The sequence below is a fragment of the Acanthochromis polyacanthus genome, chromosome 11 (assembly GCF_021347895.1).
Source record: "Acanthochromis polyacanthus isolate Apoly-LR-REF ecotype Palm Island chromosome 11, KAUST_Apoly_ChrSc, whole genome shotgun sequence".
NCBI classification, from domain to species: Eukaryota; Metazoa; Chordata; class Actinopteri; family Pomacentridae; genus Acanthochromis; species Acanthochromis polyacanthus.
Window position 1 is genome coordinate 38,078,883 of NC_067123.1, and position 27,269 is coordinate 38,106,151.

Below are 27,269 nucleotides of genomic sequence, written 5' to 3' on the forward strand. Positions count from 1 at the left end.
GATCCCATTGTCGCCAAAAACTCTGAGCCTCTTTCATGGAAGCCTAATGATGTTTTATCACTCTCTCGGCATTGTGTTCACATTTCCCTGCGTGTTTAAAAAAAGATTAAAAAAACACCTCACTTCAGAATAGTTGTGTCAGTTAAAGGGCCGATTGATACGCTGTCTTCCCGGCTCCCACCCTCCCCCCTCTGTCTCTCTTCCTCTCTTCCCCTCATCTCTCTCCCTCTTTTCAAGATCTTACATTTTCACTAAAGTCCCCTTCTCTCTGTTATCATTCCACCAGAGGCTCTCAAAAGGAGCTTTGATATTGAAAGCAGGCTTGGCATGAAAGGCAAGGGTTTAGGGGAATGTAAATGCTGGAGGTCTTTTTTTTTTTAAAGGAAGAGATCTTCCAGTTAACGAACACCTCGCGCTCTGGCACTTTTTTGCACTGCTGACTGTTTTTTTTCCTTTTGCATGTGACAAAGTGGAGATGAAAATGGATCCGTGGACGTCTTTTGAGTCTTTTGTATGGATTTGGGTCAATTGAAGTTGATGAAATTTTGTGACACAGACTACGGCAAAAACATATGAAATTTTTATTGATGCATGTTGAATAATATTCCAGCTAGGGCAGTTTTAACGGCGAGTAGAGCTCACCCCAATTTTTCTGCTGTCTTTTCAAAATTCATTGAGGTCCAGTGAGAAAATTCCAGAATGTCCTCATGCTATATATGCAGGCAGCAGCACCTCTGTCATGGTTACTGTGTCATCACCGATCAGACTGATGTAACAGGAACCAAAGTCTAATGTACTTGTCAGCATGTGCTGTCCCAGCGCATCTGTGATGGCACCCTGCTCAGAATCCTGCTGTGAGCTTCTGTCAGAGCTAAGAGACAGCATCCTATGGCTATCCCCCCCCAACTCCCACTCACTCTCTCTGCGTCTCCTTTGCACCCTGCCAGCATATCGCCTTCCTTTTTATCCCTCCTGTGCCCTATGGTGCTACTTAAGCTCTCCAGCATCTCTGCCAACTGCTACTGGTCAACAACAAGGACAAGTCGACCAGTTTATCCCAGTCTACCCTTGTGCGCTGTTTTGAACTGGAAAACATTAGTGAGAAAAAAGAAAACATGTCCAGCAAAGAAAAAAAAAAGCCCCTCACACACTGTTTCTCAGTGCACGGCTTTCTTCAAATAGCTCGGCTCCTCGTTAATGAGTCCCTGGAGGGTTGTACCCTGCAATCGCTCTCTTCAGACGCCATTACAGCCAGTGTGCCTTCAAAGAGTTGGGTGAAACCATTACCATAACTGGGGACTGCTACCTGCCTGGATAGCTTTAGACATTAGCAAAACCTGCAGTTTGCTAATGGGACAGAATGGACTTGACTTGGGAACAGGAGCCGTGGGAGCTGTGGAAGTTCATATCCTGGAGTCTGGACTTCTTTTTTTCTCAAATATTTGCTTTGATGTCTCAGTTGATGTAGACTGAGATAATAATAGGCTGTACTCCGAGTACATTGTTAAGGAGTGTTTACTTTCTCCTTCTCTATTCTGTTCTATTTAATTCTACTCCATTTTTTTTTGTTATCAGCCACTGCCCTTCAAGGTCACTGCTCAGGATTCAGATAATTCTATGGCTAATTAAAAACTCATCATCTCCGTGATGAAAAGATAATATGATAAAAAAAATTAATATATAGACTATAAAAACTCCTAGCAAAAACTCTGTGACACTATGACGGTGCTGTTAATTTGCTGGTAACCTCTGCCGACTGACATGATGTGCAGAAGCAAATGTCAAGTTAATGCAGCCAGTCACCCATCAAGTAGGTTAAATTAAATGCTAGGCAGCAGCGTGGAAGTCCCAGTGGTAGCTGTCTCTCCACCAGCCCTGGTGAGATTTCTCTTTCTGGGATGGCTGAGGGAGGGTACAAGGGTTCTGATACCCCCGCTGTCACCCACACATCCCGCTGCATCTGGCAGGTGTTGGGCCCACGGGAGCCCCGGCTACGCTCGTCCGGCCCGGCAGCCCGGCGGGAGCTGTCAGTCTGCTCTGCTACATCACTACTCTTTCTACTTCAGAGGCGCTGATGTAAACCTGAAAGTCGTACCGCGCACATACTGTAGCTGCACTCCACCGGATCTTGGCATAGTTCTTACTTTAACTGCAAACCTGACATGATTTTGTAGGCGCTTGTTTGTAGCATAAACTTGCTTTCACTAAATTATTACCCACAAAAATGTCTTCAGTATATCTGATGATTACACTGTATGATGATAATTACATGTGTGTAAGGTTGCTTATGGTACAAAACCAGTGTTTAATGAAATAAATCAGCAGTAAGAGTGACTTTGTAGTCTGATATGAGTATTAAATTACAATACAAACAAGACATGCAGCATATTTGCTCATGCCCTACACGTTTATCTCACGCCCATCCGGTTATTATTTATTGACACAATCACAAATATCACCCACATGGAGCGTTTAGCAGAGACCGACAACAAGACATTTGTTGCAAAAGGAAAACTGGCAGTTCACTATGCTGTTTAGAGAAAAACGGATTTTAGCTGCCGCCATTGAAAGAAAATCCAATCTATCTAGCTGCGTCAAAAAGGAACTTTACGGGAAGTAATGAGGGGAGGTTTACTGCCCTTTGCACCGTTGGCCAGTTAGGTCATTGAGAATGCCTGCCTCCAATTTGCTCAATCTGTCTTCAGCCCTCTTAGACCAATTTTTCAACAACGGTTTGTGTATTTTCTGCCATACTGAAGAGGCAATTTCCTTTGCAGCTCAAGTGGCAGTTGTCTTTTGCCTCTTTGTTCAATTAGAGGGGAGGAGGGCTGCAGTAATACTTCTGGTCAAAATAAAAGCCTTTCGCGAAGACATCATGTCATCCATCTCCCAGTAAATGATACATCTTCCTCTTACAGCCGTCCGAATGACCTTGTTTGTGTGGCCCTGTTGGTAGTGAGGGAGGCTGGAAATGAGTCTGGTCATTGTCTGGAGATGCAGGCAGCAGAAACACACACACACACACACACACACACACACAGATGGATAGAAACAAAGACAGAGAGAAAGTGCTCTGGTCTCATATTCGACCTGCTCCAGTCATCAGGGAGGCACTGTGGCACCTTGCATCTGATTAGCCAGACACTCATTAGACCTGACCTTGGATCACAACATTACAAAACTGCACTGACTTTAAGAGGAAAAAAAAACCTACAACAACACAATAAACAGACACGCCATTATTGCGTGTGAGGGCGGAAGCAGTTATTCCTCCCATAAACATTTTCTCAGAGAATTAAAGTTTGGGTTGGAAGGAAGATTAATATGGGGCGAGGAGAGTGTGCCAGCGAAAAAAGCAGGCTAGTGGAATTTAATGAGTTTTGTGTGTCGGCTGGGGAGCCCGCTCGCGCCATGCTAATTACGCTCTGTAACGAACTGAGATCTGGGGAGCATCGCAGGAAGACAAAGGCTCTGAGCAGTCCGGCAGCAAGCAGCAGGCAAAAACAAAAGAGCTGCATACACACATTTTTAAGCCCACACGGACAAATAGAATGAGAGACGGCGAGATGGAGGCACGCTTACACTTTTCTCCAAGCCTTCTCCTGGTTGCCACCCCCATGTTAAGGGTAATGAGATGTAGCCGCAGATAGAGAGCTTGAACCTGACAAACGAGCCTCTCTATTAGGCTCAACCAGACGCGGGGTGCAAACTCCAGAGCTAGGAAATGAGTTGTGCAGAGACGGTGGGATTGTCAGGATAATTGAATGAACCTCTGTTGACTTCATGCAGTTCCAGCTCTTTGACTAGATAAACAAAGAGCACATATACAAACACACCTCCAGAAAAAACAGGCACATCACACCCCACACTGCCCTCTTTTGGAAGGGAGGCCAACTGCAGAATTTGATCCCCGAGGGTTCGGTGTAAATGAGGAAGTCCCAGATCTTGAAGCGGGAGTGTGTCTCATTCCTTCATTAAGCCGCCAGTGCCTGCAGGGAATCTAACGCTCTTCCCACGCATCAGTGGCCACAGCGCACAAACAGCAAACAATCAGGCTGACTTTCAACTGTGACTTTCAGCAGAATGAAACCACCCTCGCCTCCTTTCCTGCCTCTCTCTCTCCAGCTTTCATTCTCTTTCGTCCTCTCTCCTACAGTCCCTTTCAACTTGGAAGAAGAATTTGCTTCTGGCACAGTTTAAATGAAACTTGCCCTCTTACCGATGGATTCTAACCTTTAATATTCTGGCCCTTTGTTGGCAAGTGTATATCCAACTTTCATCATGCAATATGTATCGTTATCACCCTGTGGCCTCCTAACCTTCACTATGAAATGTTTGTGCATTGCTCAGCCCAAAGCCCGAGCTACTGTCAGATGAGAAGATTGAATTTCAACTTTGACTCATTACTGTATATAAATCAAACTCCTGTAATTTGAATTCTTTGCCAAACTCGGCTCACATGTATTACCTCACCTGACATCATACATCTCGAGTTTGCCAGCATACGACAGTATTCCGACTCCATCAGGCGCTGTAGTTTGTTTGTGTGTTTACGAGGAAGCCCTGCCAATTTATTAAAGCCAGAGTGGCCAAATGCGTGACTGTAGACCTCGTCCTCTACCGTGCCTCCCTACTGTCTCGTGTTCTCTCTTCCAGCTGATTTTCCCGTGCGGAAAAGCCCCATAGCCCCGTCTGCATTCCTTTCCAATTAAGCCAGCATCATCTGATTCCAATTACTCTAATTATAGCAGCCGGGGTTGTAAGTGAGAGAGGCAGAGAGAGAGAGAGAGAGAAACAGAGTAAGTGAGAAGAACATGGTAAGCCTTCACACTAAAGAGAGCAGGAATGCAAGTGTAGCCAGGCAGCCTTAAGGTCACTCCAGTGGGAACAACAACAACAGTAACCAACAACAAAAAAAAGTGCTTACAACATCACAGCAACAGCTGCGAAGATTTCTGCAAATACTCGCTGTAGTTGGTAATGTTGGAAACACGCGATAGTGACAGACCGTGTAATCACGCCGCACATACTTAACAAGGTCAGGCTAATGGAGGGACATGGGTGTTGTTAATCACTCTATGACGTGATGAACATTAATCCCCTTGGTTTGTCTTGTGAAAGGACATCGAATAGCAAATCCCTCCCCGCTCCTTGTCTGAAGTCATGTTTGACACCTGCAGGCCCCCGTAGCAATCTGAGATAACATTACTGCAGAATGACACCGTTCATACGCTGCTGAGCTAACAGAGCTGCAGGTCATCATGATGGTTTTCACAGCCGACTGCCCAGGAGGAGATGCCAGGGCGCCGGACTGCCCTGTTTCTAAAGACCTGTTTGGAGATGGTAAACGCATTTCTGACTCCCTTTGTGCCTCTGCAGCTCTGTTCTGCTCTGCAAATACCATCTTCCCACCCACCGCCTGAACACTACACAGCGTGGCGTAAAGCTAAATTCAATTACATTTACTGATTTTGAACCTGTTCTCATATCATGTTTGTTTCACACAAATGGAATGTGAAAAACTCACATGCACATGCGTACACAAGTGCAGGCACGCCATTGCCACGCATTTCCTGTCGTCACGTTGGGATGAAAGTCTCACTTGACAGCTGTGACATCAAACGACGGGCCATGTTATGAAGCAGGCGCTCTCAAATTAAGAGCTCATTAGATGTTGCACGGATAACACACTGATGAGCTGAGATAGATAGAAGGATTTATAGAGAGGGCTAGTAATTTCTACTTAATGTTGTTGTGTTTATTGCGCAGTCTTGTGCAATGGACCTTAGCACTGCCTCCTGAAGGCTTCTGTGTGTCTATTAACTGGTTTTCACACACTTGATAGAAACAAAAACATCTTGACGACTGTAATGACAGCGGCGCTGACCATGATGATGTCGTCTTGAATGGCACTGATAAATGATTGTGGAAATACCCAGATCTGCAGGGACACATGTGACACTTAATTATCTAAAGACATAAAGCAGGTGTTGACATCAGATGATATTTATTCAAAGCTGCCCCGTGTGTGGTTTTCCTCGTCTCCTCTCACTTGCGACCTGTGATGACCTCTGGATGAGGTGACCCTCTGCCATCTTGCAGAAAACTGGACCTTGTCTCCATTTCCCTTTCTCTGTTTCTTCAAAGTCTACAGCTCACTCACTTCGTCATGCTGTCATGTTGACACTGATGTACCTGTTGCTGCTGCCAGAGACCCATGACATCTGTCCAGACGCTTTTATGCTGTTGACTTACAAACCAGGGACTCCCGCTTTTGGTTCCCCAGCAGCCATCGCTCTTCCCTTCCCTCCCATCTTTACAATCCTGCCTCCTATAATCATATATGTTTTAAATATGTATTTAAATGTAGATTTTGCATCACAAGAGCCTCTTTTAGTTTTTATGATATCATTTGCCTTGGCTGCTACCATTGCACAGTTAAAAAAAATCGGTATTTTCTCAGAGTTTGTCCTTTATATTTTACTGTTTTTTCTCTGGATTTGCAAAAATAGGCTGTGCGTCTACTGTGAAATTAAATTAAATACATGTTACTTTGAAGCGTAAATTTTAAAATTTTAACAGACTGTTTAAAACTTTGCAAATGATATCATAATTTTACAAATAGTTCAGTTTTCTTCAGTAGATGAAACTGTTAATTTAAAGTTTTAATTGTGTAAATGTATTTTCGAAATCAAATGCAATTAATCAAAAATGACAGAAAAAGAAGCATTGGTTCTGTAATGTTACAATTTATTCTATTTTATCCATCAATCTGTCAATCTATTTATCTATCTGTCTGTATTTATAAAATATTCTGCTTTTTTAGTTTCACAGTTTGTAGACATGTAAATATCCAAAGCCACAACACGATAAAATGGTAAAATATATACAGCTGAAGTACATTCTCACTTACATTCTTAGGAAATCTCCCAAATTATGTTTGTGACGTATCACAACATCGCTAATAAACGAGTCTTTGTTTTATTGCTTTACCGTCACTGTTTCATTTATTAGATGGAACGTGGTCTCATCACCATGGTAACTCAGAAAATGGAAGCAAAGGTTCAACCAAGCATAATATTTTCCAAAACTTAGCTAAAAGTAATGTTGGTGCCCAAACCTACAGCCTACCGCATCTCCTAAGGAGAAAATATATTTCTTTCCAAAGAAAATGACAATTCAGTTTCATTTCATTGGGACCTAATTTTTGGGGGACGGGGTGGTGACCACACATATTGCCTTCTGAAACACCTGGATTCAAGAGCACGTACACTTTAACATTTACTAATTCAATGTGTACTCATGTTCCAAACTCCATTGTAGGAGACATACTACCTTTACGTTGGTATTTTCTCTTGCAGTCACTAATTTCATGCATGAATTCAAAATTTGCTCAGAATTTTTTCCAACAGCATCGTGCCGCCGCTGCACTTTGGCGCTAAAGGTCCTGTTTCTTCCATCAGGCTCCACCTGAGCATCAATAAAAGCACTAGCGTAGTTGTTATTGTTATGACTACATTTTTTATTACCACCTCCCTGGCTGTTTTCCCTACTTCCTCTCTTTCTGCGTGACTTTATCCCTCTTTCCATGGCTTCAGCAGCTCTTTTCTGCTTCTCTTTCTGTCTTGCTCCCTCTAAATTCGCTCCCTCCCTCTCCGGAAAAAGGAAGCTGTTAAAGAGAGGCTTTTCCGAGTTTTTATAGAAAGGGAGTGATGAAGCCGCTGAACTCGGTGGGACACCTAGGGTGGGTCGTTAGTTTGCTTCCACTGTATCATTAGTGTCCATAACAAACACATTATCTCCCGCTGTACCACCCCTCTTCCAGTCCATTTAGGGTGATAATTAGACTGTAACAAGCAGCCGTCCTTTCTATATAGGTCATCTACTGCTAACGACGCTCTCGCTGAAATACACACCGAGGAGGGTGGCTTTGGGTTCGGAAAGTAGCTGTACTGTTTTTGATGGGTCAACAGAATCACTTAGCTGAGAGAAAACACTACTATTTTTTCTGTCTCTGTGTATCTGTGTGTGTGTGTGTGTAAAGATTTCAGTAGCTATAGTTGTGAGACTAAGAGACATTTCCCTGCACTGACTCTCAGCTCTAACACATGAAATAAAAGAGTAGCAACAATGTAGAAGAAACTTGAAAACAATATGGACTTACCACTGTCATTTAGTCATCATAAGCATATTAACATTTTTGTTTAACAAAAGGAAACTGTTGACTAGAATAACAAAATTGTAATTATAGGTAATATTTGCTGTTACTTTGTATCATGAGTCACTTTATTGTTACTTAAATATTAAGTGGCAAAGGCTCATGATCTCATCCAAAATATATACAGCTTAACTGATAGGGCTTGTTAAAAAAATTAGGTAATAAATTCAGTTGTTCTTAATAAAACATTAAGAACAATGTCAGAAAAATGTACAAGTAATATAAAATAACTAATGTAATCAGCATAAGCATCTCTACATTTTTGTTTGACAGAAATCAAACCAAGAATAGAGAGGCACATTTAGTAGTATGACTTTTTTTTACAATGTTTTAATTTTTAAAATGTATATAGCATATTTTATTCTATGCTATTGTATTATATTATAAAGTGAGATGGAAAAAGCACTTTTATGACCGCCGCATAAGCTTTTTTTTAATTGAAAAAATATCAAAGTGTGAAAAGACAGAGTATTGACTAGAACAACCCAGAGCTGATTTTTGAAACTTTATATTATTTTAGACATATAACATTGATAATAACACTTGTGCTGCTCTCACGCTGGTGTATGAATGCGTGTGAATGTTGGTGGTGGTCAGAGGAGCCGTAGGCGCGGATTGGCAGCCACGCTTCCGTCAGTCTGCCCCAGGGCAGCTGTGGCTACAAATGTAGTTTACCACCACCAGAGTGAGAATGTGTGAGTGAATGAATAATGGATCCATTGTGAAGCACTTTGAGTGTCCAAAAAAGCGCTATATAAATATAATCCATTATTATTATTATTTTTATTATTGTGTCACAACCACACTGTATTAAGAACACCTCCTCATAGTAAATAAATAATTCCATTTTAAAGCCAGTTGTAAATGTAGAATATTAACTAGAGCCCAGGGGCTGCTGTCAACCTAGGCAAGCCTAAGAACTCCTATTTAAAAACATTAATTTTGCTCCTTTTATTTGTGTCAGATGTGTTAGTTCGTCCACGCTGTCAGGTTTTCTGTCATGTTTCATTAACATGTGCATGATTTTTTCCCCTGCATAAACAAAAAAGGTAAAAACGATTTGTCCTAAAGGAGAAAATAATATTTCTATATGTCTCATCATGAACAAAATAAGCAGTCAGTGGTGGACTTTAAGACAGTATATTGCATTATTTTGAATTTTTCAACTCATGATTAGATATATACCATATGTGAGTTTTACTGAGAGTTCTGTTCCGCTCAAGTTGGAGCAAAACGCTTTCAACGTGTCTAACAGAGCATCCATCCATCCATCCATCCATCCATCCATCCATCCATCCATCCATCCATCCATCCTCTATACACCACTTTATCCTCACTAGGGTCGCGGGGGGTGCTGGAGCCTATCTGACAGAACATTTTTTTGAAAAAGTATTAAAATCAGGAATTAATGAACACATAATTGCAGCTCTCAATAACCCGTGTTTTGTGACTGAAGGGGAACTAATACTCCCCATCACTGTTTTGTAATTGAAAACCGTTGCATCGGCTCCAACACTGAACCTGACTGATGTCACATAAATGTTGATTTGCTCTGAGTGGCTTTCCCCGCACAACACTTCCATTATTGCTTTTTTATTACTTTTGTTGTCGCTGTTTTCCATTGAGAAATAATTCTTTAATATATATTTCAATATTTCTGTGCCTCTCGCCTCCGCTGTGTTTTCATTTCTCTGTACAGATGTGACGGAGCTAAGGCAAAGCGTTTCTGCTGCAGTTAGACATATGATGCTCACATCGCCACGTAGCTTCACGTGGCAGCCTTAGTGTTCCCCGGTGAGTAGTGGCACATTAAGGAATAACAAATGAGTCCATGACCCAGGGTAGTTATTCAGGGTGTGTTTGTGGAGTAGGCAAACAGCGTATGCTATTTGCTTTGCAGTAGATTCATAAGTGAAAATTGCATTGTGCCTCCATTTGGAGAGAAGGTGATGGAGTGTGGAGGGAAACAAAGAGATTGTCACTCTCCTGGTTTCTGATGATGCCATACCACTCTGCTGAAAGGCTCACACATCCTAGCTGTCATCTTAACACTGAGTCTGACTTGTCAACATGCTGGATGTGCCTGCTTTTTAAACGAGACTGAAAAAGAGCAGCGACTGTGTGCAATGCTCGTGTATTAGAGCTTGAGCTTAGGAGGAAGCCGTCGGTGCATGTTGAAGAGCATGCATGTGACTATCTGTGAACTCTGATCCTGCAGCCCGGCCAGTCTGGAGAACACGTTCCCCACGCCGCCATGTGCAGCCTGTTGAAGTCACTTAACATCCACTGCCACGGCTCATTTGGCCCGTGCACCGTGGAGTTAACATGTATGGCGATTTTATGATGCGGTAAACCCCGTGGAGGGCAGCTCCAAGGAGAGCATGTGGTAGCTCTGAGAACAGCGTGCAGCAAATGAGACAACCTCTCTGGAGTGGAGAGGAGACTGTGGTATGCTGGAGGAGATACGTGGGATTTTTAGGCGTTTTTAAGTGCATGAGGTCAACGTGCAGAACCTGTGATCTTGGAGAGCTTTGTTCCCAACATGTTTTAAAAATCCAATAGATTTCTGAAATAACTTCCTGTTTAAATGAACTGCATGTATTTTTACTGCTTCACTGTCGCTGCTTTTCAGATAACTAATCATATATAGATGAGGATAGACTCTGGTAAAGCAGAAAATGAAGGAAACTCTTTAAACATGTAGTTACCAGAGCCATGACATTTATCCATAACTCAGTAATTTTGGTGTTACCTTCACCAGGTTTCTAACATGTACGTGTCTAAGAAATCTATTTGTGTATTTTTTGTGCCTCAGTGTAGTCAGTAAGCAAGTAAAAAACTAATGACAGAAAACAAAACTTAATTCTGAGACTGGTGGCCTCTCATCCATCACAGGACGTGAAGCCTGGTCTTCTAGGTACAAGTTTCCCACTAGGTCACAAAATATTGAAATCAAAATTAGCAAACTAATTTTATGGTGACAGAGTTGTATTGTGTATCTTCCGCAGATGTGATACCTTCAAGGAATTGTTAAATTTAGGTTATTTACTGCAGATAAACGCAGTCGCTGTGATGGAATTGTGACATTTGTACGAATTATTAATCTTTCAGTGTTTGCACTTGTTTTGTTTCTTCTTTGTAGCAGATTTGGTTAATTTTCCCTTCGTATTTCTACATCTTTTAATGACTTTTCACCCATTTATCGGTTTCCTTTAGCTGTCACTTTAGATTTGTTGTCGTTATTAATCAGTTTGTCTTTTCATTACTTTGGTTATTGTCACAGTCAAAAGCATGATCGATCAGTTTGTCCCATTTTTCTACTTAAATACAAGCATGTACAAATTATAATTCCTATTTTGCCAGCTACTACTCACCTAGAGCACATATCAGCTTGTAGTGTTTGTGGTTGTCCAGTACTACAACACAGACTAATAGCCTCCCACTTGAGGAAACAAAAGCAAAATTTCTAAATCATAGCTCTGCCTGTTAAGTTGTCCATGTGTTTTGCATTACAGTTCAAAAATCAAAGCCGCCTCTCCTCCACACAGTTGGAGGAGGAAAGGCTTAACCTCACATGAATGGCGTCGCTGCAAGTGAAGTGGCTAATTGTCCAAAATAATTGACACGTGTGTTCAACACAGCAGGAAGGCCAGCGGTGTGTAAATGTTTGTCGCCCTTACCTCTTGATCAAATCAATGCGTCAGAACAAAAGAGCCCAGCATTTACTTTTTAAAGCACGTGTTTCTGCAAAGCTGCCATTGAGCAAAGTATGCAGAGCGCCGGTGCAGTACTCGCACTCGCTCTCCATGGAGCTGAATTAGGCTATGTTCAGACTGCAGGGCTTAATGCTCAATTCCGATTTTTTTATGAAATCCGATTTTTTTGCGAGTTCGTTCACATTTCCAATTAAATGCGACTTGTATGTGATCTCCTGTGTGAACCTCACAACAGTGGCTCTGCTAAGCTAAGCTACTTAGCATTGAGCAGCTAGCTTGGTCTGCTGCTGTGTTTTAATCTGCTCCAATTTCACATTCTATTTTGTATATGTAAATAAACTCTTCAAGACAAAGTGGCTATATTAGCGGTTGCTAAGCTAACAGCTAGCCTGTGTGCTAACGTAGCACTGTTCACTGCTGTTGAGACATTTTCCTGCAGTTTGTTTGTTTACTTGAAGGTTTTTTTTTTCAGCTTCTGCTCATGCGGGACCCAAAAGTGTCCCGCATGAGCAGAAGAGGACACAACAACGACACGCAGAGAGCGTGTTCAGTGTTTACGGAAGTAAACATGGACGCTAACAGTAGAGCATGTCTGGCCATTTTAAAGTTGTTGTCCAGCCGGAGCCAGCATATTTATAACTTAATCATTTTAAGGAGAAGGTCAAGAAGGAAGAGAGCCAGGATTTTGGCCCTGGCGTTTTGTGGGGCAGTGGCAGCAACGTCTGTCCAGAGAACTGTGTGGGTGCGGAGTCGCAGCCAGGAGTGGTGGGATGGTGATGTGAGAGGCTTCACAGATGCAGACTTCATTCAGAATTTTCGAATGGCAAGGGCGACCTTTACCTACATATGTGAGCGCCTCTTTTTAACTCTCACGGCAAGACACACGTCTTTGGCAGCCCGAAGATGTGTTTTGCTTGAACGCAGAATAGTGACGTTTGTCGTGTACCGATGACGTATAGGTCGGATAAATGTGACCTGGACGTTCAGACTGAAGTCGCGTGGCAAAAGATCCGATACGTATCGGAATTAGGAGCACATATCCAAGTTGCCTGGGTCGCATTTGAAAAAATTGGATCTGTGTCGTTCAGACTGTCATGAAAAGATCAGATACAGGTCTCATAGGGACAAAAAAAATCGAATTTGGGTCACTTGACCCTGCAGTGTGAACGTAGCCTTAGTTGACTGGAGGAAAACCTGTTGCACCAAATCTCATCACTTTGCTCATTTCGGCATCTGCCCTATAGAATCCTGTAACTGCAGCACGTCATGTGTTCAGTTCAGTATTCTGTTTCATCTCAGCCCGGAGTAAATCACCAACTGTTCTCAAATGTGTTAACTATGGGGAAAGAGAGGAATTTTGTGAAATAGCGCGATAGTAGTTTGAAAAAGAGATGTTAAAAAGTGAGAATTTCTGATGTTAACAGACAAAAGAGGCTGGAAAGAAGAGAGGATGAGCTTTGGTGCGACCATTTATAATTTACAGACGTTATAGTAGAGGGTCATGCTTGTCAATATATGAAATCAAACATCTCTCCTCCATTTCCTTTTAACACCTCCCCACACATGCACCCCCCAACTCCAAAACCAAAACCTTCACCACCACCGCCACTCTCCCCCTCCGCAGGGTGTCGGCCAGGAGGAATTCAATCTCAGAAATGATATCATGAATCATGCATAAGACGGAAAAACGCATTTACCCCGCCGACAACACAATGAGCTGTTGTTGCAAACGCCATAATGGAAAAATACGAAGGTTACGGTGATGAAAATGCATTATGAAGCCAGGAAGACATTTGTGAATGTTGTCTGCTCCTGAGCCGAGGGAGCACGACCGAGGACGTAACCGCAGCTTATAAGGAAAATCCTCCGATATTTCTACAAAAGGAAGGATGAATTTGTCTTGAAGTCCTCGGGGGCAGCAAAGCCAGAAGTATCTTTGCATGCCTGCGTGCCCGCCCACTTAAGCGTGCATAAGTTTTGTCTCCTTTTGGGTGGCGCACGGGGTAAGGCCGGCATGCCCGTCTTCCATGTTAATAATGGATTTTTGATATGAGCTCCACATGAAATTTTAATCTCTGGAATATTAGCTCATGGAGGGAGATACAAAATCAAATCAGGGGGTTGTGATTAAGCGGGTGAAGCGCATATCGACCCATTTAAATTCACATTAACCCAGCATCAAAATGTATGAGCCATGACATTGATGGCAGACATAATTTAGTGGTGTTATGTCTGTTTTGCAAAGTAAAGGTGTGACCCCCTCCTCCGATCACACATCTGCAATAAAAGGGGGGGTGTGTGATAGTGAATGTGGAATGAGACCTCCCAGATGCTTGGAAATGTTAAAGGATACAGCAGGAGACGTTTGTAGATTTTTAATATCGCCGGTAATACCAAAACCAATGATTAATTTATCTTTATAACAAGAGCTGACCTCATTTAGGTCATCCTCTGGAGCCGTAGGCTTCCATTATGGTCCCAAACTATTAAAACACATCAGTGAGCCACACAGTTGCAGTGGGCGACACGTTCCTACTTAGCAGTGAATATGCGGGCTGCAGTTTATTTTGAGTCCATAAAAACTTAATCCAACGGCAAAAATAGTCCCAGCAAATTAAGAATTTACTGCTGTTTGAGTTATGCTTGCTAAAAATATCGTTTTCAGCTTTGTAAAAGAATAAGTGAACCTTTTTATTGAAATTATACTGTATATGTTGTCACGTTTAAAGGAATTTGGACAATCTGAGCAAGTATTTCTGCATATTTTTTAACATTTATTCTTTCACTTTCCTACTGTCCTATTTCTTAAATGCACTACTCCTATTGGTGCTGTAAAACTGGGGGGGGAACTGTCAGAAGGCTTGAAATGCATGTTTTCTTTTCAAAAAATCTCCAAAATTATAGTATTTATCAGAGCCAGAAACTGTAAAAACTGAGAATTCAACTTCAACAACAAAAACATAACGGAATTTAAACTGAGAATTGCGAAATTTTATGAGAATCCTCTTCCTTTACATATTATCAAACATTTGACAACTGAACTGTTGCTCCAGATTCTATAAATATCTTCAAATTCTGAGATGCAACTCAGCAGTGACTAAGACTCATGGGACAAAAAATCAACTCAGGTGAACTGCAGGCTTTGTTAACACAGCAGAGAGGATATGACACAAGATACTTAGAGCAAAAAGACTGACTTGATCAATTAAATAAATGCAGAATGGCTTTTAGATGGTACACAGGGGAGTACATCATCAGCAGCATGGTCAGATGTCTGTCTGGAGAAGATGTGCAGAGCACTGTGAGAAACGGGTAGTTGTAGAGGTTGTAAAAATTTCTAATTCTAGTCATGGCTGTTCTGTTTCCATAGAGGTGCAGGACTTTATATTGCAGTGAACACTGAGCCCCCAGTGAGTAAAAATGTGACAGGAGCAAAAAATATCCAGACACTGTTTGGCGGGTGAGCCTGAGTTTGTATTTTATCGTGGTGGAGCCACAAAAAAAATCTATATTTTAGAAGTCACACTGAACCAAAATTTTGTCAAGAGTTTGACCTTCAATCTTCAATTCTCAGTACGGGTTCCTCTCTTTGCTTTTGCCTGCACCTTCTTGCTGCAGCGCACATGGAAATGTCACATGGAAGGACCTGCCGAAAGCCAGCTTTGTGCCACGGCGCTCACTGTGCCTTATGTTGGATGAATATTTTACCAGCTACGCCAGCAGAGAGCAGGCCCAGCTGAGCGAATGAGTAAAACAAAGCCCCACCACTGTGTTAGCATACTCAAAGGCTCAATAATGTATCACACACTTTTGTTCCTTACACAGCATCTATCATCTCAGCGTAATACAGAGTAGCTAGAAAGCCATTTTCCATAAGCAGTAATAAGACAAAGATTGACAGTGTGCGCGCCTGTGTGTGTGCAGTCCCAGAGAAGCTTTGTGCATGTGTGTGTGTGTGTGTGTGTGTGTGTGTGTGTGTGTGTGTGTGTGTGTGTGTGTGTGTGTGTGTGTGACTTTGCACTTATGGGATGCAGTGCTGTGGAGGAGCGTTGTGTGTAATTATGTGAGTGAATGAGTGTCGGCCTTAAAACAGAACTAAACACCTCGGTGCCTCTGGGTGTGAGGACACACTTAGTTGTCATTGGCTTGGATTGCACTCATGGGAAGAATTCCTTCGCTGAATAATGTGATGTATTAAGGTGTGCTCTGCAGCAACGTATGGTAATTTGTAAGATTTTTATTTAATCAGGTAACATTGTATTCCAGCCAAATGGAACAGTGCGTGAGCAAGGTGAGCCTCTAATCTGTTACCCCTGAGCTTCATATTCTCTTCTTTGCATCTACTGCATTGTGTGAGGAAAAAAAAACAACTTTGTGCCTTGCGACAAACTTCAAATCACTTGTTGCCGTGAAAATGATACCGCAAGGTTAATTAATGGACATTTTCTTTGCCACCATCTGTCGGTGAGTGGATGATCCTTATGCAGCTACTGAGACTGATCAATCATGGGAGCATCCTAATGCGAACAAATGAAATAATCGGTTTAGCAGAATATAGGAGAAGGAGGTAATTTTTTTTTTTTAACACATGAAGCACTTCTGGGTGATGAAACGACAGCAACAGACAAATCATCAATAGAAATAAGAAATTTGTTTTGGAAAATGTTTAGAAGCGTCCTCCCTCCCTGACTGCCTCATATCAGCTGATAATGGAGCCCTTTCACCCTCCATTACTGCCCCTGTGGTTTCTGTGCAGATCTCCCGGGGCGCTCTAGTCCAAATCTCTCATCACCCTTGTCTAGAAACCTGTGGCTTGCTGCCTTAAAACACCAACAGCCCTGTATCTCCCACCACTTACGCCTAAGCGATGCACCCCCGATGCCCCGCTCTGAGGAGTTGTCTTGTCATAAAAGGGAAGACGTGATTTTAACAACATTAAAACCACGTTGGTCTCCTTTATGCTCACCAGTCAGGCCACTAACACAGGACTCCTGCTTTTGTCCTGCGGTGTCTGGCTCTTTGCTGTCTTTGCTTTTGTTCATCGTTAGTTTCCTGACATCCCCTTTCCTTGTTTGTCATGCGTGTTTTTAGTTCCTCGCTTTATCAGTTCCTCCTCCTCCTCCTTTAATTGCCCTCATTAGTTTACCTGAGTCTTGTCTCCCTAATTAGTCGTATATATAGTCCTGCGTCCTCTCCTGTCTTTTGTCCGTTCGTTCTGTTTGCTTCCCTTATGTTTACCTGTTTGCTACCTGCCTGATTTGACCCATGTGCTCACCTGGTTTGTGTGTTGGTACAATTTTAGATTGTGTTTTTGTGGAGGTGGCTTTTGTTGTTAAAACATCTCATAGAGTTTTACTTAGAATATTCCTGAATCTCCGGCCGCTGTTTTGTTTGTTGACCCTTAAAATAAGTGTATTTTTTAAAGTCCTTTTTTATTCTGTTACCACAACCTGTCTGACTTCGGTCTGCACTTCTTCTTTTTTTTCCTGATAACACCGTGACACCGGCACTAGATTGTTGGCAGTCAATCCTATAGATGCTCCGGGCTGAAAGGATTTGGCATCACTGGATCAAGCTTGTTGTAGCGCATTGTTAAGAAACACCTGAAATTTAAAGAGATCAAAAATTTTCTTGTTATACTGCCACTCACATACCTTTAAAACACTAAAAACGGTCAATAAAGCATGCATCTACATCAGAAAAAGGCTATTTATTAATGAAAATAAACAGAAACATTAGTTTATGTGCAATTAATTGGCTTGATGTATCAAAGTCACTGGTGTTCTATTAATTATATCGTCTTCCCACATGCTCTTGACAGAAATCTGATTTAAATGCGCACCACTTCACATTCTGTTTTGCCAAATTTTAGAAATGAGCTGAAAGATTAGTGTAACATTTTAATAGAAACATAATTGCTTTCTTCTTAATCACTATCGAGCCTACAGGTGAACATGCCAGAGCGATTATAGTAATGCTGCCCACGAAGGTGATTCACGCTGTGAATTAGAGGAAAGTTGTTATCTGTAATAGAGGCAAAAAATAAAATTAAGCGCTGACAACTGTATGCCTACATGGTATGTTGGCAGTCTTTATCTTAAACCTCTGCCAGAACCCGTTTAGTGCGGCGTTATTAAAGCCACATTTAAGCGACAGGTGTTTTAGGCTGTTTGTTCAGACATAATATGGTAATTGGATAGAGTATGGCTGCCCTGGGTGATGGCACAAATCCTCCGCCTCGCAGCCCTTTGTTTCCAACAGAAGGTTTGAATCAGAAATGTGGATTTCGTCAACCCCCCCGGTGAGAAGCAGAAGGACCTCACGCATTACCAGCTTGTGCTCTTGCTGTCTTCCTTTTGCGCTGTAACATGCTGTTCTGTGATTGAGCACGTCTAGGTTGGAGACATTTATGCATATGTTGGATTATGATGTGAGTTTGCATATGTCAGCTTGTTTGGAAAAGGATGTGTGAAAGATTTAAAGAGAGAATTGGAGCCTGCAAAGTTTTCACCATCTGCCTGTAGAAGTTGAGGCCAGTCTTTGAACGCGGCGTCGGAAAAATGATTACGTATCGGTGCAGCGTAGAGAAAGAAGCTGCTATTTGTTTAATGGGCTCCTACAAAATCTAATTCTAACAGACTGACCATGGAACTTTCTGTTGACTCTGCCAACAGTGATATGTGCTGTAGAGGGCTGCAGTGGACGGGGACGGGCTGTGATGGGGACACGCTGTAATGTTCAGCCTTGGATGTGGATGGGGTTTGAAGTCGAGTGTCACAGAGGGTCTCGATAACAGACAGAATGGCAGAGTGTCGAGGAAGCGTTTGACAACAGCCTCTACAAATGGGAGAAGTAGAACGATCCAGCCTCGGCGAGTGGAAACACAAAACGTTGGGAGAACACTCATCGAGGGGAAGTAAGGTGCCCGGCCGACTTTGCCTGCTGTTGTCTGACCAGCTGACTACCCGGCTGACAGAATGATAGCTCCTTTGTAGCGCCACTTTTTTTTTCATCTCGGGCTCCACACAAATTAAAGACAAGCTTTTGAAGGGAGTTGATGCGCTCGTATGCTTCTCTCCTCTCCTCTCCTCCAGCTCCCTATTCTCACATCCCTCCCCCCACTGCTTCCTTCCACTTGGTTGGCCTGTTTGTCTTTTGAATGCATTCTGCAGACTCAGGCTCCCACAGCAAGATCTGAGTACAGATCCTCAACCTATATACAAGAGAACAGGAACACTCCCTCCGGCATCTGCAAACTTGTCAGCAACACATCCTCGCAGCAGCAGAAACACAGCAAACTACTGCTTCCTTGCAGTTTTCTCCTACCAGTCGACACACAAGCCATTGTCTCTGCCTTTAATTGTGCTCCGTCAGGCTGCTGGTTAGTCACACAATGGGGCAGAGCGACATACCTAAGGGAAGCGAATTGCGTATTGCTGTGCCAAAGATTGACAGCCATAAAAACACTTACAAACAAGCATGCACGAGCTTCCAGAGTGTCTACTTGTGCTCAAAGGAGCAGCCGAGGAGCCCTGTTGTGCCAATTACCCACATATCTCTAATCTCTTGAGCAACTTGAGTAGATGGAGATGGAGAGGAGGAAGGATGAAGGGCTGAGGAGACGGGTAGCTGGGAGAAGGTAGGACAACCAGGAGAGGATTGATGTAAAAAAGAAAGGCTGAGAAAGTGAGCAAGAAAAATGAAGAGTCGAGGGTGAAAAGAGAGAATGAGGAAAAGGAGTCTGGGAGAAAAACGGAGTGTTGGCAGGAGAGTGAGGGCATCTCCCAGGCTCAACACGACGTTAGATGCAGTGCCCCCAGTCAAGACACATATCTATCTTTCTAACTTTTATCAGTTAAATGGATACAGCCCTGAGAGCCCCACAGGCGGAACGAGAGACTTCTAACGCCTGACGTCTTTTCCCTCAAGCGTTGTCAAAAGGCAACAAGGGCTTCCTTTAATGTGCTATATCTGCCTGTCATGTCAGCTGCCTCCATCTCTGTCTTTCACTTCAGCTTTCTTTTTCTTCCCGTTTCATTCTTTAACCTTTCAGAATGCGAGCGGTGACTCCAGTTTTCTTTTTTTCTATTTTCCCTTAACCCAGATCTTCGCCTTCTTTATTTCCCACTTTCTACTACTCCTCCTCCTCCTCCTCCCCCTCCCCTGCAGCATGGTAATGTTCTCAGAAATTACAGTGAGGTAAACAGAGCAGGGTGTCGAAATGAAATAACTGCTACAGGGCTGTCAGCTCCAGCGAGGGGGCCATCCGTCAGCAGGAAATGACACGTCGTCCGCCCCAGCCCTCTCCGCCGAACCCCCTCCTGTCACACACACAGTCGGATTCCTCCTGTCCTCCTGGTGGCAAGGTGAAGGAATTATGCTCATCAAAGCCCCAGCGCAGCCTGGAGCCTTTCCATTAACCTTCCACAACACTGGTCAATGGCGAGGGGACGGACACGAAACCGGCCACCACACACACACACATAACAAACTTAATCGCTCCTCAGAAACATGCACACATATAAAGCATTACACGTGCATGGTATGTGCTGCGTATTCAACGGAACGAGCACGTGTGCGTAATTACCCCGAGATAGGATATACACAGGTACACACAAGCGCACACACCTCAATTACCGTTTCATTCATAGCCTGACAGCAGAGCGTGTGCAAAGGCTGACATTAAAGGAAATTAAATCTCCTCGTGGAATGGGCCAGCCCATCTCACCTCCCGTCAAAATACTCCAATTTCCACTCCTCTCCATAACCTTCTCATCTGGGTATTTAGGGCTTTGTGGTGCGGAACGTCATCAAAGGGAAAACTTAGAGAGGCGGCCGTGCGTAGACGAGGCCTCCCCGTGATAATCCCCCCTGCAAACGGAGCCCTCTGCTATTAGCCCACGCTCACAAATTACTGTTTCACATTCTGTCGCGCTCTTTTCACCGCATGTACTGTCTCGTGCTTATAGGAGAAAGTGCTTTCATTCAAGGGCGCGCACACACACACACACACACACACACACACATGCATAAACTCTCTTATCATTGGCTTAGCCCAATGAGTGAGTGAGTCAGTTAACTCTTTGATCCAGACCTCCCTTCTCGCACTGGAAAACGAAGCCTATTTGACATAATCCTGAAAAACATCGGCTCACATAACCAACAAAACTCAAAGGAAAGCGCAGCTGCAAGGCTACGCACACACACTGAAGGGACTTAGCGGGAGAGTGACACGTGTACAGTAGATTTTTACAGGCAGATTTAATTAAGCCTCATTCACTGCCAAATCCTGTGTTATACAAACTCTTGTGAGCCTTTTCTCACACATTCTAAAGCACCCCAAATGTGACAAACCTGCAGAAGAAGGAGGAGTTTAGTTAGGTAATTGAGTTCCTGGTTAAAGGAGAAAAAGCTGTGGTTTCTGGCACCGGCTTCCTCCCAAAGGTTTTAATCAGATCAAACGTGTCCTGTCAGATAAGACAGCTAATTAATCAGGGGAGGGACCAGTCTTCTCCTCTGACAGATGGAGAGATGGAGGCAGGACGCCGGTGGAGGCACTTCCTCTCCTCCTCCTTAACCTCTTCCTCCATCATCAACAGAAAGCAAAACAAGACAGAGCGAGACAACGACGCCTGCGGTGATTCACGGAGTCTGTAAAGATTCTCAACGACAGTGTTTACGCAGCCCGCAACTGAAGTATCTCAACAACCCCCGACTGAGAAGATGACAGACTTCTGTACTGAAGCTGCTGTTTACAGTACCGCATATGCCAGTGAAATATATAACTGAGAATTTGTGTTTTTTAGTTGTTGTTTTTTTATCCTTTTGAGGCCAAATCAATTCATTTCAAAGTAAAGCACCCCTGTTGTCACATCAGGAGGCTGCGTGGGGCTTCTGAAACAAAAAACATGCACAATTTTAGCTATATGCAGAGTCTCTTCATTTTCTTTGAGTTAAAGTCAGTTAGCTGAATTCCTGATTGTCCTTGGTTTTCATTCGTTCTTGTCTTGTTGCCAGTTTTTAAAGTTTGTGAGACTAGACTTGGCCGATCCGACTTATCCACTCTGAGATTAATGGAACATTTTTCTTTGGTAATGATATCATTTCATATATGTCTTGAAAAATTGCATTTATTATTCAGGATAGATTCATCAGCTCCAGTTATTATTACATTGTATCCCATGACACAAATTATTGCCTTTTTACTTGGTGGTGATGCCTCTTTTAGATGCTTATAATATTGATTTAAACTTGATTGAGAAGCTGTTATTATGAATTTGCATTTCATTTGTTTTATGACGTTCAACAATCAACCACATGGTTAAAAGCAGTGACACGAGAACAGCACTGATCCTGAGCAAGGCGGGCTGCCTCGATGTAAAACCTGCCCAGGAGCAACCCTAGAAACGTAACAAAGTACCCAAAGAGTTTAAACTCCCCACTTCCCAATCCAATCGAGTATCAGCGGGATGTGCCAGAACAAGCCTGATCTATGAAGGTCCCGCTTTGCCGGCCACAAAACCCAAACGAACTGCTGCCAACATCCTGATGCCAGAAACTCCCAGAGGTGCCCTGTCCATGGTCTGCCTGGTCAGAGCTGTTTTGGTGGTGAGATGTTTTTATTATTGCGACTGACAGATGTATATACATTTAAAGCACAGTTCCAAATGATAGAATCTCAAGATCTGCTCAGATTTTATCTGAAAGATCCACATCTGTTAATGAATTTTCAGTTTAATGTAGCTGATGTGAAAACAAACTGAATCAAAGTTTGACATAATCAGAGCAAAATTAAATTAAGGTGTTTTCAACTGAGCTGAAAAAAAATGTAAATTTGATCAAAAATGCTGTCGTATTCATTCACTCATTATATTACACTGGCCATTAACGACACCACAGATGCCTGTTTGTAATGTCGTGTTTGCCCTTGATGGATTGAACTTCTGATCGTCCTTGCTGCCGCTGAATGAACAGTGTGCAGAAATGCAAATCTGCAACAGATCAGACTCTGACTGGCTGAATAGGTCACTCATAATCTATTGAAATGCTAACGTGCATGTAGCATTCAGCACCATAAAAATGCATAATTAGAGATAAGGATGGCAGAGTGTAGTTTCATGCTTAATTTGGAGACTGACTGACTTGAAACATGGATGGATTCATCGTGGGGTGGCTTGCATTGTGACTGAGAGCCCAGTGACTGATTGACTGGCGGGGCTATTTCCAGCTGCTGCAGAGCTCACGGGGCCCCCTGCTACCTCAGGCTCAACCCACCACCAGCTGTGCAGTCTTACCTAGCTAGCAATAGCCCCTGGGCACTACACGGAAAGCACTATTGTACAATGCACACTTCACTCCCTCTTCCCCCTGAGCTACAAACTTGGCCATTAAAATCTGGTTGAATAGAAACTCCCAGAAGACTCCATGCAAACTACTGTAAATATGCAACATCCAAGATATAATACAGACTTACAATGCTTTCCACTCTCAGAAGTCTATAACGTAGCTGTTCGTTCACACACACAGAACGAGAAACACAGTGAATTATTCATGTATCCGTATTGCGTTTGAGCAGGTGAATGTTTCAGTGTCAGTAAAGCCAGATGTCATGTGAGTTTCACCAGAGTTTGGCTGTACAGTTGGCAGCGTTGCAACAACTGCTCACAACACAAAGCTGATGCATTATTTCGCGGCTCCTACAATTGATAGCAATGCATTATTTCTAATACCATCTTTGATTTTTTTCCTTTCTCTTCTTTTTGCCCCTCCTTGCTCCCCTCTCTGCTCTTCAACATCCTGAACCTGCAGCAACAAGAGCAGGACCCCACCAACCTATACATCTCCAACCTGCCAGTGTCTATGGATGAGCAGGAGCTGGAGAATATGCTGAAGCCTCTGGGTCACGTCATCTCCACGAGGATACTGAGGGATGCCAACGGGGTCAGCAGAGGAGTCGGCTTCGCCAGGTAAAGAATAATAATGATGAAGTGAGATGCCCTGTCTTTTAGTGTGGTTAAAGCTCTAAAAACCAGAAAGATGCTGTAATTCAACTCAGCCGCGTACCTGTTTGTGCTTTTTTCTGACTCCACACTTTCAAATTGTAATTTGGGCTTTGTATTAAAAATGAAAAGTGTTCAGAGTAAGTTAAGATAACCCTGGTGACACACAGGTATCTGGGGTATTTTTTCCAACTTTCAAACTTTGGAAAGCTCCCTGCAGAGCTACAGAAGACACTGTTATCATTTTAGTGTGATAAGTACAGTCAGCTTGGATTTGAACCATGTCAGTTGTGCACACGCTGTGAATTGTGCACCAGATGCACATTAACAGATGTGTATCCATGCACAGGTATTGAGGTACAGAAATGTGCACCATATGTGCACAGATATACTCACTCTGAAAAGAAACTTTCTGTGATTTGTTTCTTCTGCAAGTCTGTTTGCCAGCCAGTGGATGAGCCTGTCTTTGTTCATGCATGTGCCTCAGTGTGTCTGTCCCTGTTAATGGAGGCTTGCGTCTGTGTATTCACAAACATTCTTGGATATTAGCAATTACTGCCTTATCCTCATAGTGTAGTCACTGCTGCTATATTTCTAAGACCAAGCCTATCACTGAACAGTTTATTTCTTTTTCTACTTAGAAAAGTTTCCACTTCAGCTTGTTAATCCCCCAAAGTCATAAACTGTTCTGTCCTTGTCCTCGACAGCAGCCACCAGGCTCTCATTCCTCTCCACACATTCCTCCCCTGTTTACCCAGAGGAGGCCACTGACGGCCGCACAACCGCCATCTTGCAGGGATTTTTCTTAATCACCTGCTCTGGCTGAACTCCTCTCCTATTCCCTGCTCTATTACCGGGGGTTACAACAGGACAGACGGGCACAAACACACACAAACAGGCACTTTATGCACAGATATGAGCATATGCACAGACAGGCCTCCACACATGCCCACACACCTGTGCTCGTGAGCGCACGCGAGCTGGCGCGCATGAAGCAACACGCATGGAAAAAGCGGGCGCTCACGTACGCACACAGACAGGTAGGCGGCCTCCTGCAGACCAGCAAGCAGAGCACAGCAACAACCTGCCACAGGCCACCTGTTCAAACAGCCCTCAGTGGGAGGAGGAGCAGACATGATGGAAAGAGAGAGGGAGAGAGCAGGAGGGAGAGACACGAGTGTGAAGCAATGGTTAGGTAAAAAAGAACTAATCATAGAGGTTATTAGGAGGAGAAAGAGAAGGAGATGAGAGGACGTTATGAGACAGAATTATAGAAAGAGAAACGAGGTGGGAGAAGGGAATAAAAATAAGACAAGTATGGCTGGACCAAGAAATAAATGGTACAGGTTAGACAAAGAAGAGGCCCAGGAAGAGATCCGGCCTGAGGAGAAAAAAACAAATCAATGTGTTTTATGAATTGTAGAACTCCCATTAGCTGTGTCAACACACAGACAGACAGACAGACAGACAGCTGCCGAGGGTTGGGCTGTGAGGGGCATTAGAGAGAGTAAACTGAGCTAAGTGTTTGTGGGCCGATCCATTACTGTTATCAGAGCCCATTACTCCAGCCCCAGCACTAATCATTGCAGACAGCAGCACCTGATGCCATTAACCAGCAGCACACACACAGAAAAGCCAGTCTGCCTCGCTGTCTACCTGCCCGACTCTCTGACTGACCGGCTGTCCCAAAAGCATGACCGACCGACAGACCGACCGACAGACAGTCTGGCCGAGCGGTTTGTTTCCATGTGACTGCATAACAGCCTGTCTGCCTTATTTACTCCGTGTCTACCAACCTGTTTTCTGTCTAACTACCCACCATGCTGCCAGAGAGAGACGGTAGTGAGGAGGAGGCAAACAATGGCGAGCTGGGTGGGGTTGTGAGTGGGATGGAGGAAGAGTGCGAGGAAACACCACAAGAAGCATCAACGCTTCCAGTCAGAGAATTGCAAAATAAATCCCAGGGAAGGATGACGCTTCAGCTTGATTGTCAGCCGCTTTTAAAATGGACAACAAAGACGTCCCGACAAATGGTTTCAAAACAGCTTTTGTCTTGATAATGGAGTTCATAACCACATAAATCATCATTTCATAAGCGCTACGTGGTTGTTAAGCTTGAGTGAAAGAAAGGTTAGTTGCGTTTGTGCAGATTGTCTCTCTGTCACTTTGCTGCCTCTTAAACTGAAAGCATTATGGAGCTGTTATTGACATGTTTGTAGGACTGTGCTGAAGTAGTTGTGAGCGAACTTCGACTAAGAGCGTATTATGGATGTGTGTATATACAGATTCTATACGTAAATCACCAAAGCACATGCACAAATGGAGTTCAGTAAGTAATGGATAAAAACAATGTATTAAACAGTTTAGAATATGTGGAATTGAACAGCTAGTTTCTGAACTCAAGAAAAGTGAGAAAATGCTTGTGTTTATGCCACATATGAGTACGCATCCATGAAATGAAAGTATACACTGATCAGCCACAACATTAAAACCACTGGCAACACTTGACACCAGAACGTTAGCTCTGGATTCTTTACATCTGGTGGTTTGTGGGGTGAGGCTACTTTATGCTGGACTTGTCTTTGTAGATCTCATAAATGCTCAAACAGATATTGATCTAGGTAGTTTGGTTTTGTCCACATCTGCGGCTCTTGTTCGTGTTCCTCAAGCCATCCCTGAGCAGTTTTTGCCCCTCAGTTTGAATGTTATATGATTCAGTAACGCGTATGTAGAGATAGGGACCTTCTCCACCTTTAAGTATGCTCAGTATGCCATTATCTCTACATGTAATACTGCTGCTAATATAATAACTTTTATTCACATAGCTCATGTTTGTGAACAGAGTTTACAAAGTGCTTTGGCAAAAAAGCAAAAAGAGGATAAGCGAGCAGAGCATGTTACTACAGTAAGCCAATCAGTCTAAAAAGAAAGATCAAAAAGCGGAAAAACAAAAAGTGAAGAAGCGGAGTTACTCATGGTAATAGATAAAGCATTTCACTGTACATAAATTAAGACACCAGTTTACATAAATATAAAGTCATAGGCGCCACATGAAAGCAATGGATTTTAAGAAGCGATTTGAAAAATGTGACTGATTGTGCAGTCTTCTCTCCTCAGGTAGTTCATTTCAAAGTCAACAGGCATAATTATAGCTTTATTTTTTTCATGTAAGTCTCCATTTGACTTCTGTTTTAATTCTCTTTATTTCTCGTGGTGTTTGGTTGAGATTAGGCAACAAAACTGCTTCGATAGATCAAGAAACGGCTGATAGTTTGGGCTCAAATACAACTTAGCGCTTCGTTTAACGGGTATAAGAAGCTCCACTTACATTAGGTC

General features: G+C 43.0%; 1 protein-coding gene across 7 annotated transcripts in view; it reads left to right on the forward strand.

Annotated features, from left to right (window-relative positions):
• rbms3 (RNA binding motif, single stranded interacting protein) overlaps positions 1–27,269 on the forward strand; it is a 314,380-nt gene that overhangs the window by 202,552 nt on the left and 84,559 nt on the right. For all 7 annotated transcript variants that reach the window (XM_051955312.1, XM_051955307.1, XM_022198395.2 and 4 more), the window contains one exon: positions 23,743–23,900. In XM_051955312.1, the coding sequence (XP_051811272.1) occupies positions 23,743–23,900 (158 nt within the window). The remainder of the gene's footprint in view (positions 1–23,742; positions 23,901–27,269) is intronic.